The sequence below is a fragment of the Moschus berezovskii genome, chromosome 9 (genome assembly GCF_049115385.1).
Source record: "Moschus berezovskii isolate FMDL1 chromosome 9, NW_MosBer_1.0, whole genome shotgun sequence".
In the NCBI taxonomy this organism is placed as follows: Eukaryota; Metazoa; Chordata; class Mammalia; order Artiodactyla; family Moschidae; genus Moschus; species Moschus berezovskii.
This window is the reverse complement of record NC_142468.1, coordinates 41,820,952-41,833,551: the sequence shown is the minus strand read 5'-3', so window position 1 is coordinate 41,833,551 and position 12,600 is coordinate 41,820,952. Positions and strand designations below refer to the sequence as shown.

Below are 12,600 nucleotides of genomic sequence, written 5' to 3'. Positions count from 1 at the left end.
ATCCCTGAGAGTTGAATAGGGTTGCCCTCCTCACCTTTAGCCCACATGGCAGCTCCTACCTTATGGCAGGAGGCTGTGGGTAGGTCAGAGAATAGTGAGTGAGTTTAATGGCTATAGAACAATCTGAATATTTGCTGTAAATAATGCTGCCTTTGTCCTTCTGCTGTCTGATGTTGCTGCCTGAGATGTTCAAATGGCTATTGTTCAGGTGCATATTAGAGGAAAGAACAAAAATCAATAACATTTTAAAACCTGAGGCCATTTTAGAGCAATTAAGAAAAAATCATTGACTAGAAAATTAGGAGCAGTATCTCAGAACTGTAGAACATTTTAAAAATTGCTGAAAAATCTCATTCTTGTCTGTCACAAGAATCTCATAAGATTTATTTTTAAAGTGATAGCACAAAACCAAACATAATTTATAGGAGAAGTTGTCTTCCCTATGCTACTGTAAGGTGATTTCAAATATAAATAGTTTTCTTTGGTTTTATATATCATGGCTTACTTAAAAATAGCTTTGGAATGAATGATAATTAGAATTAATGTGCTTTTAGGTTACGGAATTAAAGCATGAAGCAATTATTTCAGTTTCCCAGATGGTGCAAGTGGTAAAGAACCTGCCTGCCAATGCAGAGATGTAACAGACGTGGGTTCGATTCCCTGGGTCGGGAAGATTCCCTGGGGAAGAGCATGGCAACCCACTCCAATATTCTTGCCTGTAGAATCCCATGGACAGAGGAGCCTGGAGGGCTCCAATCCACAGGGTCACAAAGAGTCAGACATGACTAAAGTGACTTAGCACAATGATTTCAGTGGTCTCATCGGTTTCCCTGATTTAGGACTTGCAGATAAAATTACAGAGATTACTGAGGAGTAGTTTGCTCCCACCAGTGTGCTGCTGTTAACAGACTGAAGAGATACCTAACACAGTAGATTTCTGATGCTTTGACCTACTCAGAATGGTAGGCAATGACTGGGAGGGAATAAGACTGATATGCCCAATTCTTCTTTCAACCATGCAATACTTTTATCTGCTATTCCTCCCAACAGTGCTGTGCTTTTAGAGACTTTGGTGGTCATCAGTGCAGAGGTGCTGGCCTAGGAGAGAACAGCCTGGGTTCTTGCTCCAGTTCTTCCATTGTCCTCCTTGACCTAGCTAACCTAGCCTATTACAGGGGTAATAATGGCTGCTCAGAGCTGGTGTGAGACTGATGTGAGTGATAGTATGATGATTTGGATGACCGTGCTCTGAAAAGTATGCAGTGCCCTGTAAAAGCAAGACATTCATTTTACTCAGCAACCATAGGACTGAGGTTAGCCGTTGACGGTTTCTCTGTTTAAGCTTTACATACAATTATTTTGATCAGGGATAAGAGTTTTATTTGCATCTCAGTCCAGGTGCTTATTGGAAGGACCACTTCAAAAATCATTTCCTAAGAAATGGAAAGTGGAATAAAGATTGTTTGCTTGTCCCCCCAGGCATCCATACTACGTTTCTCCATTGTAGTTTGGATGGGAATGACTCTGTCCTCAATATCAGCACAATTCTATCCTTTTCGCCAGCCAGATTGGCTAAGTTGGGCACATAAGCCAGGCAAGCTTGATCTAGTATTTCACTGACCACAATGAGTGGCTCATAGCTTGGTGGTCCAAAGGTCGCTTTAGATTTCTATTTTGATTCTCTATTAAATCTGGTCATTCTTATTGTTACAGTTGTTATTTAGTTGCTAAGTTGTATTTGACTGTTTTGCAACTCCATGAACTGTAGCCTTCCAGGCTCCTCTGTCCATAGGATTTCCCAGGCAAGAATATTGGAGTGGGTTGCCATTTCCTTCTCCAGGGTATCTTCCTTACCCAGGGATCAAATCTGAGTCTCTTACACCTCCTCCATTGGCAGGCGGATTCTTTACCACTGAGAAACTAGGGAAGCCCATGATCATTCTTATTATATCTGAAAATTGATTCTAGAATAGTTTAAGTATTCAGTCAGTTCAGTTCAGTCGCTCAGTCGTGTCCGACTCTCTGTGACCCCATGAATTACAGCACGCCAGGCCTCCCTATCCATCACCAACTCCCTGAGTTCACTCAAACTCATGTCCACAGAGTCGGTGATACCATCCAGCCATCTCATTCTCGGTCGTCCCCTTCTCCTCCCACCCCCAACCTTTCCCAGCATCAGAGTCTTTTCCAGTGAGTCAACTCATCGCATGAGGTGGCCAAAGTATTGCAGTTTCAGCTTTAGCATCACATACTATTAAATATAAGTGAGAATTAATTCAATTAAAAAATTTACTTATAGCTTTCCTGCCTTTCCCATCCTTGTTCCTCATAATAACAAGGTTAAACTGCATAAAAATTTCCCCTAAAATTCATATAAAATTTCTTCTCACACATTAATGTATTTGTTGTTTTTGTGATCACACTAGCATATTTAAACTAAATTATCTAGTTAATTGCTTCCAGTTTCTCTTTGATTTCTATTTAATGATTGCTATCTTTTTGGCCTATGACTTTTAATTCAGTCTATACAATAAAAAAAGAAATTTAACCACAAGAGCTTTTCAGTTTCCCCTGGCCCAGTTGTTTTCTCATTAGCTTAGCTTTTTACTCCCTTTCACCCTTACTCTACCATATTTATAGATAACGTTTCTATGACAGAATGTCTCCATCAAGATTTACTCATGTTTTATGAGTAGTTGAAAGATCTATTAAAGGCAGTTGAAGGACATTTAACATTAGCCTCCAACATGGAAATCATTGACGGTGAACTGTTGCTAACATTGTATGAAAATGAGTGACCAAGGAAGAACAGCAATCAGGAGATGGTTGTTAATGGTAGACCAGGGCTGTCTAGCCATAAGGCCCCTGTGAAAGCTGAAGTTGAGCCAGCATTATAAGCTTTGGGCCCTGGGCCTGAGGTTGTATCAGGCCACTGAAGAGTTCTGTTTCTCTAAGAGTCCAGGTGTGGTCAAGTGTGAAAGTGTTAGTCACTCAGTTGTGTCCAGTTCTTTGCCACCCCATCAGCTGTACTTGCCAGGCTCCTCTGGCCATGGAATTCTCCAGGCAAGAATACTGGAGTGGATATCCATTCCTTTCTCTGGGGGATCTTACCAACCCAGGGATGGAACCTGTGACTCCTTCACTGCAGATGGATTCTTTACCATCTGAGTCACCAGGGAAGTGGCCATTTGTGAGATTTACTGAATGACCATTCTCTGTTCTAAAATTTATCTCCAAATACTGGAAAAGGCATTGCCAGCATCAGACATGTGGCTGTTTTATGAAGTAACGTGGCATCAGTTACAGCAGAAACTGAAAAGAGAAGGATGGTACTTCTAGCACACCTCTTCTTGGTGGCCTTCTGTCTTCATATCAGGATACATTAACTACGGTTATTCTGGTAAAAATGTTTTTTTTTCCTTGCATCTTCCTCAGGACCTTGAAATATCACAGAGAAAATCTCCAGAACTGTGAAAATGAATTAATTTTTTTTCCTGAGAAAGGAAAATAGATCTCTTCATTGTAGGATGCAGAGTATATGTAAGAAACACCAAGCCAGAATGGTGTCCAAAGTCAAATTTAGATACCAGGACAAAAGTACAAATGCCTTGGTCCTTTGTTTCTTATGACTGTGTGTAGAGTTTTCTCCTTGAGAAGAGGAAACCAGGGAACAAAGGTCAGGGGTACGAAGATGAAGAGCGTCGAGGCTGTGATGGACACTCAAAGAAGGAAGAGGCATGGTTAGTGATACATCAGCATCCTCAGGGACAGAACAGAAAGGATGGGTGTACAGGTGACCATGGCTGCTTAGCAGAGACTTACAAAACAGAGGGAAGGATACAGAGACTTGGGTAGAGAAAATCATATTGATGGGTAAAGAGGCAAAGGATATAGAAACAAATTAATCAGCAAGCACAGACAGTCCTTAGCTGCTGCTAAGACAAATAACAGCAAGAAGAATTCAGTTACAAGAAGCAGGTGACTGATCTGTGGCCAGCATTGAGTCAGGGATTATAGAGAATCCCAGTTCAGTCGGGGACACTGTGACCTATGCTCTTGTTGTTGTTCAGTTGCTAAGTCATGTCCGATTCTTTGTGGCCCCCGTGGACTGCAGCACGTCAGGCTTCCCTGTCCTTCATTATCTCAAGAGTTTGCTCAAACTCATGTCCACTGAGTTGGTGATGCTGTATAAACATCTCATCCTGTTTCCCCCTTCTCCTCCTCAACTATGCTCTAGACAACAGTAAACGGTCCCGTATTGGCAGAGAGCTGGCAGGCTGTGGTCTGGTGCTAAGTGGCACATACTGGGGAACCATTGTACCTGCTGTGTTATGGAAGAGAATGTGTTTCCTCCAATTAGAGCTATAAGATGAGCCCGTTTGATCACATCACTGCAAGTGCCAAGGGGCAATGACTTAGGAATTAAAATTCTTCAAATGAAATGTGCAAGGCTACCAGAGGTTACAGCATGACAACTTAGTTCATATAAAAACCTTAATTCCATTTACCAAGGAGAATGATAAATCTGTTCCTAATTTTTCTTAACTTTATAACTGTAGAAATATAGGAATGAAAGGCATTAGTGGTATTTATGATATAAGGAAATATTACATTGTAATAATCCAGGTCAACCCTGTCAATTCTAGCTTTCTTATTGCAGTTAAGACATTTTGTAAAGCTGTTTTAGCTGACGCATAGCCTTAGAGGAATCATGAATACCCTCAAATGACATGAGGTTCAAGGCTGCCATTTGGTCAATAAGAATGCATCTTAAATCTGGATAATTTTCAGTTAGTTACTAAGTTCATCTGGGATAACAATGAATCAGAAGAAGGAAAGAGCAAGAAGGTTTGAGGAATGTGGAGTTGTAACTCATCAACAACTTCAGGAGGAAGGAGAAATGGTGGTCAACAGAAATGAGAAGAGGTCTGAGAGTCTAGCAAGGACCTATGCCATACTGAGACCTCCTGTTCTCACCCTTGGAGAACCCATGCCATACCAAATCAAATGTACTAAACTGAGACACTCAACATGATTTTGAACTGTAAACAACTGAAAATATTTTATAATTGTGAAGTCATTGCTCTAAATATTTTAATTTATGAACTTTTGTAATTTCCAGACAATCTTCTTATACCTCTGAGAACTCCTATGAAGATCTAACCTACAGATTGTTTCCAAATATCATGGACTTCACAAATTTAAAAATTAATGAGGTTAAAATGATGCTGTTTTGAAGGCATTTAAACAATTATGTCAATTTGTTTTTTCATTTTTAAATTTTGGAACCAATACCTTTCCTTGCCAGGCTTCAGATAGTTTTAGAAATCCCCTTTAGGGGCTCTCATAGGCTTCCCAATTCAGGATGCCCCACCAGTAACTTTAAATAATGTAAACTTACCCTGACTGCTCAGGTCTGAATTTTCTGAGCTTATGCTTCCTGCTACTGTTGCCATAGAAAGCCTAACGTGAAAGGTAATTCTAAAATGCTAACTAAACAATGTTTCCGCAGTTCTTCTTCTCAAGCTCATCTTCACCTTAAAATCTTTTCCTTCCATTAGAACCTGATAGCTCTGTGTCATGATTATTTAAAATCCCCTTTTATGACATTCTATCAGGAAGTCACAGCAGTAAACCCATAACATTTTAACCTTCTAATAATCAACACAAAAGAGGAGAGAGTTTACCATGGATAAACAGTGGATCTTGTTAAATATTTCATACCTTTCTTTGTTTGGCTTAATGTTGATGTCACCAATGACATGGATGTCTGCAAATTTTATCCTAAATTTGCTCAGAAGGGAAGCCATTCTGAAAATAAAAGACAAAAATGCTTCATCATTGAATATTTAACTATTTTCAATCAAAGAGTTTTGTGTTTAAGACATCAAAAGCAATCATGTCTTATTTCAGCTTAGCTTTTGGACAAAAGCTTTGGCTAGTATTTGATTTCCATTGTAGCACTTGATGAATATGGATAAATGTGGACCAAATTATTCCACCAAAGGCAAAGAGAAATTTCTGTAGGTGCAGTCACTGGAAACAGCAGACCCAGCTCTGCATTCATGTTTCAGGGAAAAAGTTGTGGCACTGTCCACTCTTCCTTATCATTTGGGAAAAAGAGAACAAGTCTCAATACTTATTGATGATTGCTGATAATGTTTATAGAGTTACGACAATCTACTGACAAACCAATAATTATTATATATTATATTGTTGTAGATTAAAAGTTTTTTCCCCCTAGCAACTGAACGTTTTGATATAATTTCAGAGTTCCAAAACATTACAAGAACAATGCAAAGAGAGCTCAGGGTCACCAGTTGTTTAAGTTTTGCCCCATTTGATTTGTCATTTACTTTTTCTCTATCTCTCTCTTTTTTGCTTGCTGGCTTTCTACGTCCTACCTATTTGCCATTTTAAAGTAAGTTGCACATATCAGGCCCCTTTACCTCTAAGTACTTCAGTGAATATTTCCTAAGAGCAAGGACATTCTCTTTTATAAACAGAGTACAGTTTCTGAAATCAAGAAATTTAACATGAATGCCCTGCTACTATCTTATCCACCAACCATTTTCAAATTTCATCACTTGTCTCAATAAGGTACTGGAGGCTTTAAGAAAATATAAATTATTGTAGGCCTCATGTTAGTTTCCATTTTAGTATAATTTTCTTTAAGAGGAATTAGATATATATAATAACTTTCTAAGAAGGGAGAGACAATGTGGAAAAATGACTAAGAGCTGAAGAATTGATGCTTTTTAACTGTGGTGTTGGAGAAGACTCTTGAGAGTCCCTTGGACTGCAAGGGGATTCAACCAGTCCATCCTAAAGGAAATCAGTCCTGAATATTCACTGGAAGGACTGATGCTAAACCTGAAGCACCAATACTTTGGCCATCTGATGAGAAGTACTGACTCATTGAAAAAGACCCTGATGCTGGGAAAGATTGAAGGCAGGAGGAGAAGGGGATGACAGAGGATGAGATGGTTGGATGGCATCACTGACTTGATGGACATGAGTTTGAGCAAGTTTTGGGAGTTGGTGATGGACAGGGAAGTCTGGCACACTGCAGTCCTTGGGGTTGCAGAGTAGGACACGACTGAGCGACTGAACTGAACTGAAGAGCCAGTCATTATTTTGTGATTCCTGGAAGTAGCCATTCCAGGAAGGGCTAGGACTTAGGCATGCCATGAGGGACTGCAGGCTGCCAAAAGTCATTCTCTATGTTTCCTCCAGAGATCTTTGGATGCACTACACTCTTGGCATGCTTGTTGCTCTCACAACTAGAGATCAACTCTCCATGACTAAATAAATAAGAAAGGAACAGACTTAGCACCATGGGACTTGGCTTACTTATTTATTTTTATCAGAAGAGTTACCAATAGTCTCGCATTTAAACACTTTCAAACTACAAGTGAGAAACTGGGGGAACCCAGATAGGTACAGTAACTGTTGCAAAGTCCTACATCTTGTCAGTGGCAGAGCTGGGGCTTGGACAGGGTGCCATTTCTCTGTTTTCTTCTAAGTGTGCTAGGCTAGAGACTGCCTCGAATTAACAGGTTTGAATCTCCCAGAAGAAACAGGACAGAATTTGGACACAGATGCCTTCAGACTCTTCCTTTCTTGGATGCATTTACTAGTCAGAACAAAATAAACATTATACAAGATAATGATGCTCTCACTGAAGACTTGAGATGGGCTTCCATGCCAAATGCTTATTTGAAAGCATTTGTGGAAGGGGATAAAAGGACTTGAAGACAATGATTAGAAAAATTACGCAGATAATTTATTGACAGAAACCAAGCAAGCCTAAGGCCTAGCATGGTGACTTTTTGTCTTTAAATTTATTGTGCCTCAAAGACACTTAAAAGTTTTTTAAAATTAAAGCAGTCAAGCAACAAACATCAAAAATGCTTCAGCACAAGTGATAAATTACTTACGCAATTTTTTCTTCTTCAATGCGATTGATCTTCCCTCCGACATAGATTCTTAATTTACAATCTTTCCATTTTTTTCTGAGAGTCAAGATATAGGGGATAAGGAGTGTTAACCCTGAAAAAAAGAGTAAATTATGACAGAAAGGATGAGCATATCCAAGTGAAAGGAAATGAATAGCTTTATATCTGTATTCATTCCCACACGCATAGCTCTTAAATAATTTAAATCTTTAGAGAACACGGAAATGTTATTCTTTAACTGATACCGTTTTCATATACCTTCCCATGCAGTTTGTTAAATTTATCAAGAAATTCTGCTCTCTAGTGTGTATTCTGGAATTTTTTTACCTCCGTCATCAAACAACCACCAAACATCAATTGTGCCTTTTCCCTGCTTCTTTTTAAATTGGGTGCTGGCTTCCACCAGTTTCTGGTTGAACTCCCCAACGTGCATTGACTGGATTGTGTGAATGCCGCTATCTGTAACGAAAGAGAAAGTAGTACATCCATTTGTCTTTTGAGGAAAGAAACAAAATAACTTGCAAATAGATCTATTCAGGAAAATAGAGGAAGGGTCATGACTTTGTGTTTTTTATACTTAAGGGAAAATAGTGAGCCCTATTCGCCACAAAAGAAAAGATAAAGATCAAATCCCACAATAATTTAGATCACGTTCCATAGGTCAGAAAAATTTGATATTGATCTTATGATTACAGTTTTTATTATAGAGTAGTGAATTTTTTCAGATCCTTAGTAATCTGTCTCAGTGCAGAATTATTATTTAGACATGTAGCAAAGCTAAATTATCTGATACAAAACCCAAATATCCTCATTTTCCTAAATTTCATATATAACTCAGGTTACAATATCACATGTACTTAAAAGTATTAATAGAACATGCAGTTATTGGTTTTCTAGAGATAACCAAAAGAATCAGAAGTACTCCTTCGCTAGACAATATGTTCATTTGAGCACAGTTTTGGTATGAATTCCGGAAATGTCTGGATTATAAAGGTTGCCAGGGACCTTGAGCATCTCAACTCTCCATGACCTTTTGGTCCTAACACGGGCCTGGCTTACTCTTCTGCTTTCTTTTCCTGACATCTTGTGAGTCTAAGGTAAAGCCACTTGAGCTATTTGAATCTCTGTGAATGAGATGAAAAAGCCAGGAAATATGGATTAAAATGACCTCTTCTTGAGTTACAGTTAAGGGTGTACATAAAGTACTTAAAAATATTTTAGTGCAATTTCCACCCTAACATGGACACAGTGAAAATGTACCAGGGAAGTAGGGCAGTGTTTGAGCAGAACCATCGTTCCTATTCACCAGTAGGTGTTTCTTTGCTACACCCTCTGCATTATTTCTCATTTCCACATCTTTGAAAGTTGTGACTTCATTGCTCTATTTCAAAGCGATAGTGTCAGCATCGTGCTTAGAGCAGAGCTGACATCCTCGTTAGAGCTTCCTCTCTGATCTGAGGGTCTCAGGATGCTTTGTTCTGTCTTTTGCTGTTTCCAAGGTTGGGCTGGTCAGTTCTGAAGCAATTACCTCGTATTGTTTCTATCTCAGGACCGCTAAAGGAGAAAGTAAGTATCTTTACCAAGTGGGCCAAACTCTGCCCCCACTTACAAGCAGATCAGAGCATCCAAAGGACTCCCATATGACTGCCTGGAGGCCGAGCTGGTCCTGATCTAGAACTCCAAAGAGTCCTCAACTGACAAAAGCCCAGAGCAGTAAAGGGGCCTACTTCAGAGCTGTGCTTGAAAATTTAGGCATTGAAACAAAACATAATGTAATTTTGCTTTTCTGAACAGTGAGACATGCTGAGTTTCAGAGATGTATGTTTTTGCCAAAAGTATTATCCTGCAGAAACAGGGTTCCAGAATAAATAAGTTCCACTTTCACTAATAAGGACCTTATTACTTGTCTCCTCCCCAACAGCTAGAGGAGAGTATGGGCTGTGACTTCTGGATTTTCCATTGCTTCTCAGGCTGTACTGTTGCACAGAGCAGATTCAATGGGTAGTTAATTCTCATGACTACACCAAACAATTGAAAAGGAAAGACGATAATAGTTAGTATCCAGAGGGTCTTATTCTAATATTTATACCTGGAAAGACTTGATGTACCTCCAACTTAAGATTCAAACACATCATTTTTCTAGAAAATGTCATTTTGAGGAAGGTAATACCCAGTAGGTTCTCCCCTAGGCAATCAGATGTTTCTGGCACCCAAGGGTACCTCTAAGTATTTGAAGGGGAGAAATGTTTGGGTTTCTCATAATGCTATGTAGATATACAAAAATGTTGTATTACAGGTTAAATTTGGTCCTTGAGTCATAGTAGGAAAATAAGAAAACTGAACCAAACCTCTGCCAGAGTAAAGAGATGGCCTCTTTGAAAGATTAGCTCCTATCAACATAGACCAGTGGCCTGCTAAGTCTCAATTTGGATCTTTCTACTTGACTTGGAGACCTTGCCAAAGAAATGATATTTCCTGGGCTTCATACCAGTGAAGGACTTCATGAACTACAGGACTATTTGTGCGTGAAAGAAATGAACCTTAACATTCTAATTTTCTACCAGCAGAGGTCACTGTGGACCTCATAAAAAAAAAAAAACTGTTTCTGTAAAGAGCAATTAAAAAAAAAAAAATCAGTCATTTGAATCAGCTGTTTATAAAACTTATAACAAGGTCTCATTCTGTGGTCTTCCATTCCTGGGATGTACACTGAACATTCAGAGATAAGCGTACCATTTAGCCAAAATCTGCAGGTAATTAGTGTCAATGAAGTTCCAAGTCCAGAATTCTGGTTTGTGATAAAGATGTAGTTTTGAAATTAAAATTCTACCTGGATCCTTTACTTGCCTGTACCAGTCGACTTTCAGTTTGCTGAAATGTCTGCAAGGTGTGTGTGTGTATAGATAAACCAGTTTCAGTATGAGGTCATGAACTTCTATCCCCTTTACATCTTAACTAAGAACTTTTTTTTTTTTTTGCTTCTTATGGTATTCAATCTGCTTGCATCACCGACTCTGTGGACATGAGTTTGAGTGTACTCCGGGAGTTGGTGATGGATAGGGAGGCCTGGCGTGCTGTGATTCATGGGGTCGCGGAGAGTCGGACACGACTGAGCGACTGAACTGAACTGAACTGAACCACTATATATCTTTGAAACTAAATATTATTTTAAAACAGAAAGCTTTTACAGTAAGATGATACAAAGGGGTGAATGTTGTTAATAAGTGACAATAGCTTCTACCTTTAGCCATACTATCTTCTCTAAGGAAATGTCTTTTAGTCCTTACCTACACACAATGCCCCCAGTATTTTAGATATTTACTACTGACCCCTGAAGATCCGTTTTGGCTCATTTTGTAACTTTTCTTGTAAATCTTAAAAGCACTTACCTTTCTTAGGAATTGGCTTAGTAATGTTCAGCTTGCCAGCTTTTTTAAACAAGCCTCGGATGCCTCCATTTCCTTCTTCACTTTCACTATCTTTGATGGTGGCTTCCAAAGCCAGCCGCTCCTGTTCTAATTTCTCTAATTCGTCTGATGAAAGAAGACAAAAATCACTTACTTAACTTGGGACAACAAAGTTTCCAGGAACGGTCTTAACTAATGATTTCAATATTGAAAATGGTGTGACTATGCAATTAAATGATTATTTATGCATAATATGATTTTTCTGAATGGTTTTTTAGAAGTAACATGTATCAATAAATTATATTCAGAAAGTAACAACTAGCTCAGAAAACTGGCTCTGTTAAGTTATAATACATGAGGACACTGAGTTTTTTATTTGTGAGGGCAAAGGAGGAGGATATTTAATGCCATCTGTATTTACTACTGACAAAACAAGATACCAGATCCACTGTATAAGATCTTGTACACGGAAAGCTACTGATTTACTGATCTAAGCTACCGGGCCAAGATATTTTACAACTGGGAGTAACAAAATTACAGAAGTATGCTGGGTGTATATCAGACACAAAGCAGTGCCTCCTGAATTGAAACATAAAACTAGAGAACAAGAATTAAAGAAAGAGAACCAGATCTGATAATAAACTTACAGTGAAAAATATTTACCACCACCAAGTCTTTCCAGTAAGTAAAATGCTTTCTGGAGTGAGTGACCAAAGCAAAAGAAATAAAAGCTGACATTTCTGTGCGCCTGTCAGAGTCCACATTACTAAAAAGGACCTCACGACACTTGAGTCTGCAATAAGAGTCAAGCTATATAAAATGACCTATCCAGGATTTAGACCCGCTCTCCAAGCTTTGATGCTGGTTCTGGATGCCTTTTATGTTTCCTGGATTCTGATGGTGACAAAAAGTTCCTAGCTGCTAGGTAATGCATTGCATCCCTTGCTGGCCTCAACCTGCATGGATCAGGGCAGTCATATGACTGTGGGAAAGACTGATAGACATTCTTGCTTACAGTGGTAAGGTGAGAGTCTTGTCAGATCCCCTCAGATCCCCTCATTTTCTTGCCTGCTGAGAACAGAACCTTAGAAAATGAGCTAAGGAGGAAGAGTAGAAAACCTAGATTCAGTGTTAACAAAACACTGGAAGGGCTTCTGTAAATGTCAACCCTGTTGCCTTTTCTTTCTGGGAAGTAAAGCTATACAAACTCTAGATTTATCAATTATGTACTAACT

General features: G+C 39.0%; 1 protein-coding gene and 1 long non-coding RNA gene across 5 annotated transcripts in view; one reads left to right on the top strand and one right to left on the bottom strand.

The window, feature by feature from the left end:
- SLC12A1 (solute carrier family 12 member 1) overlaps positions 1–12,600 on the bottom strand; it is an 88,724-nt gene that overhangs the window by 3,881 nt on the left and 72,243 nt on the right. For all 4 annotated transcript variants that reach the window (XM_088839589.1, XM_088839587.1, XM_055435471.2 and 1 more), the window contains 4 exons: positions 11,348–11,491; positions 8,286–8,417; positions 7,941–8,052; positions 5,725–5,811 (listed from right to left, as the gene is read on the bottom strand). In XM_088839589.1, the coding sequence (XP_088695715.1) occupies positions 5,725–5,811; positions 7,941–8,052; positions 8,286–8,417; positions 11,348–11,491 (475 nt within the window). The remainder of the gene's footprint in view (positions 1–5,724; positions 5,812–7,940; positions 8,053–8,285; positions 8,418–11,347; positions 11,492–12,600) is intronic.
- LOC129562412 (uncharacterized) overlaps positions 1–12,600 on the top strand; it is a 96,102-nt gene that overhangs the window by 30,357 nt on the left and 53,145 nt on the right. The gene's annotated exons all lie outside the window — the stretch shown is intronic.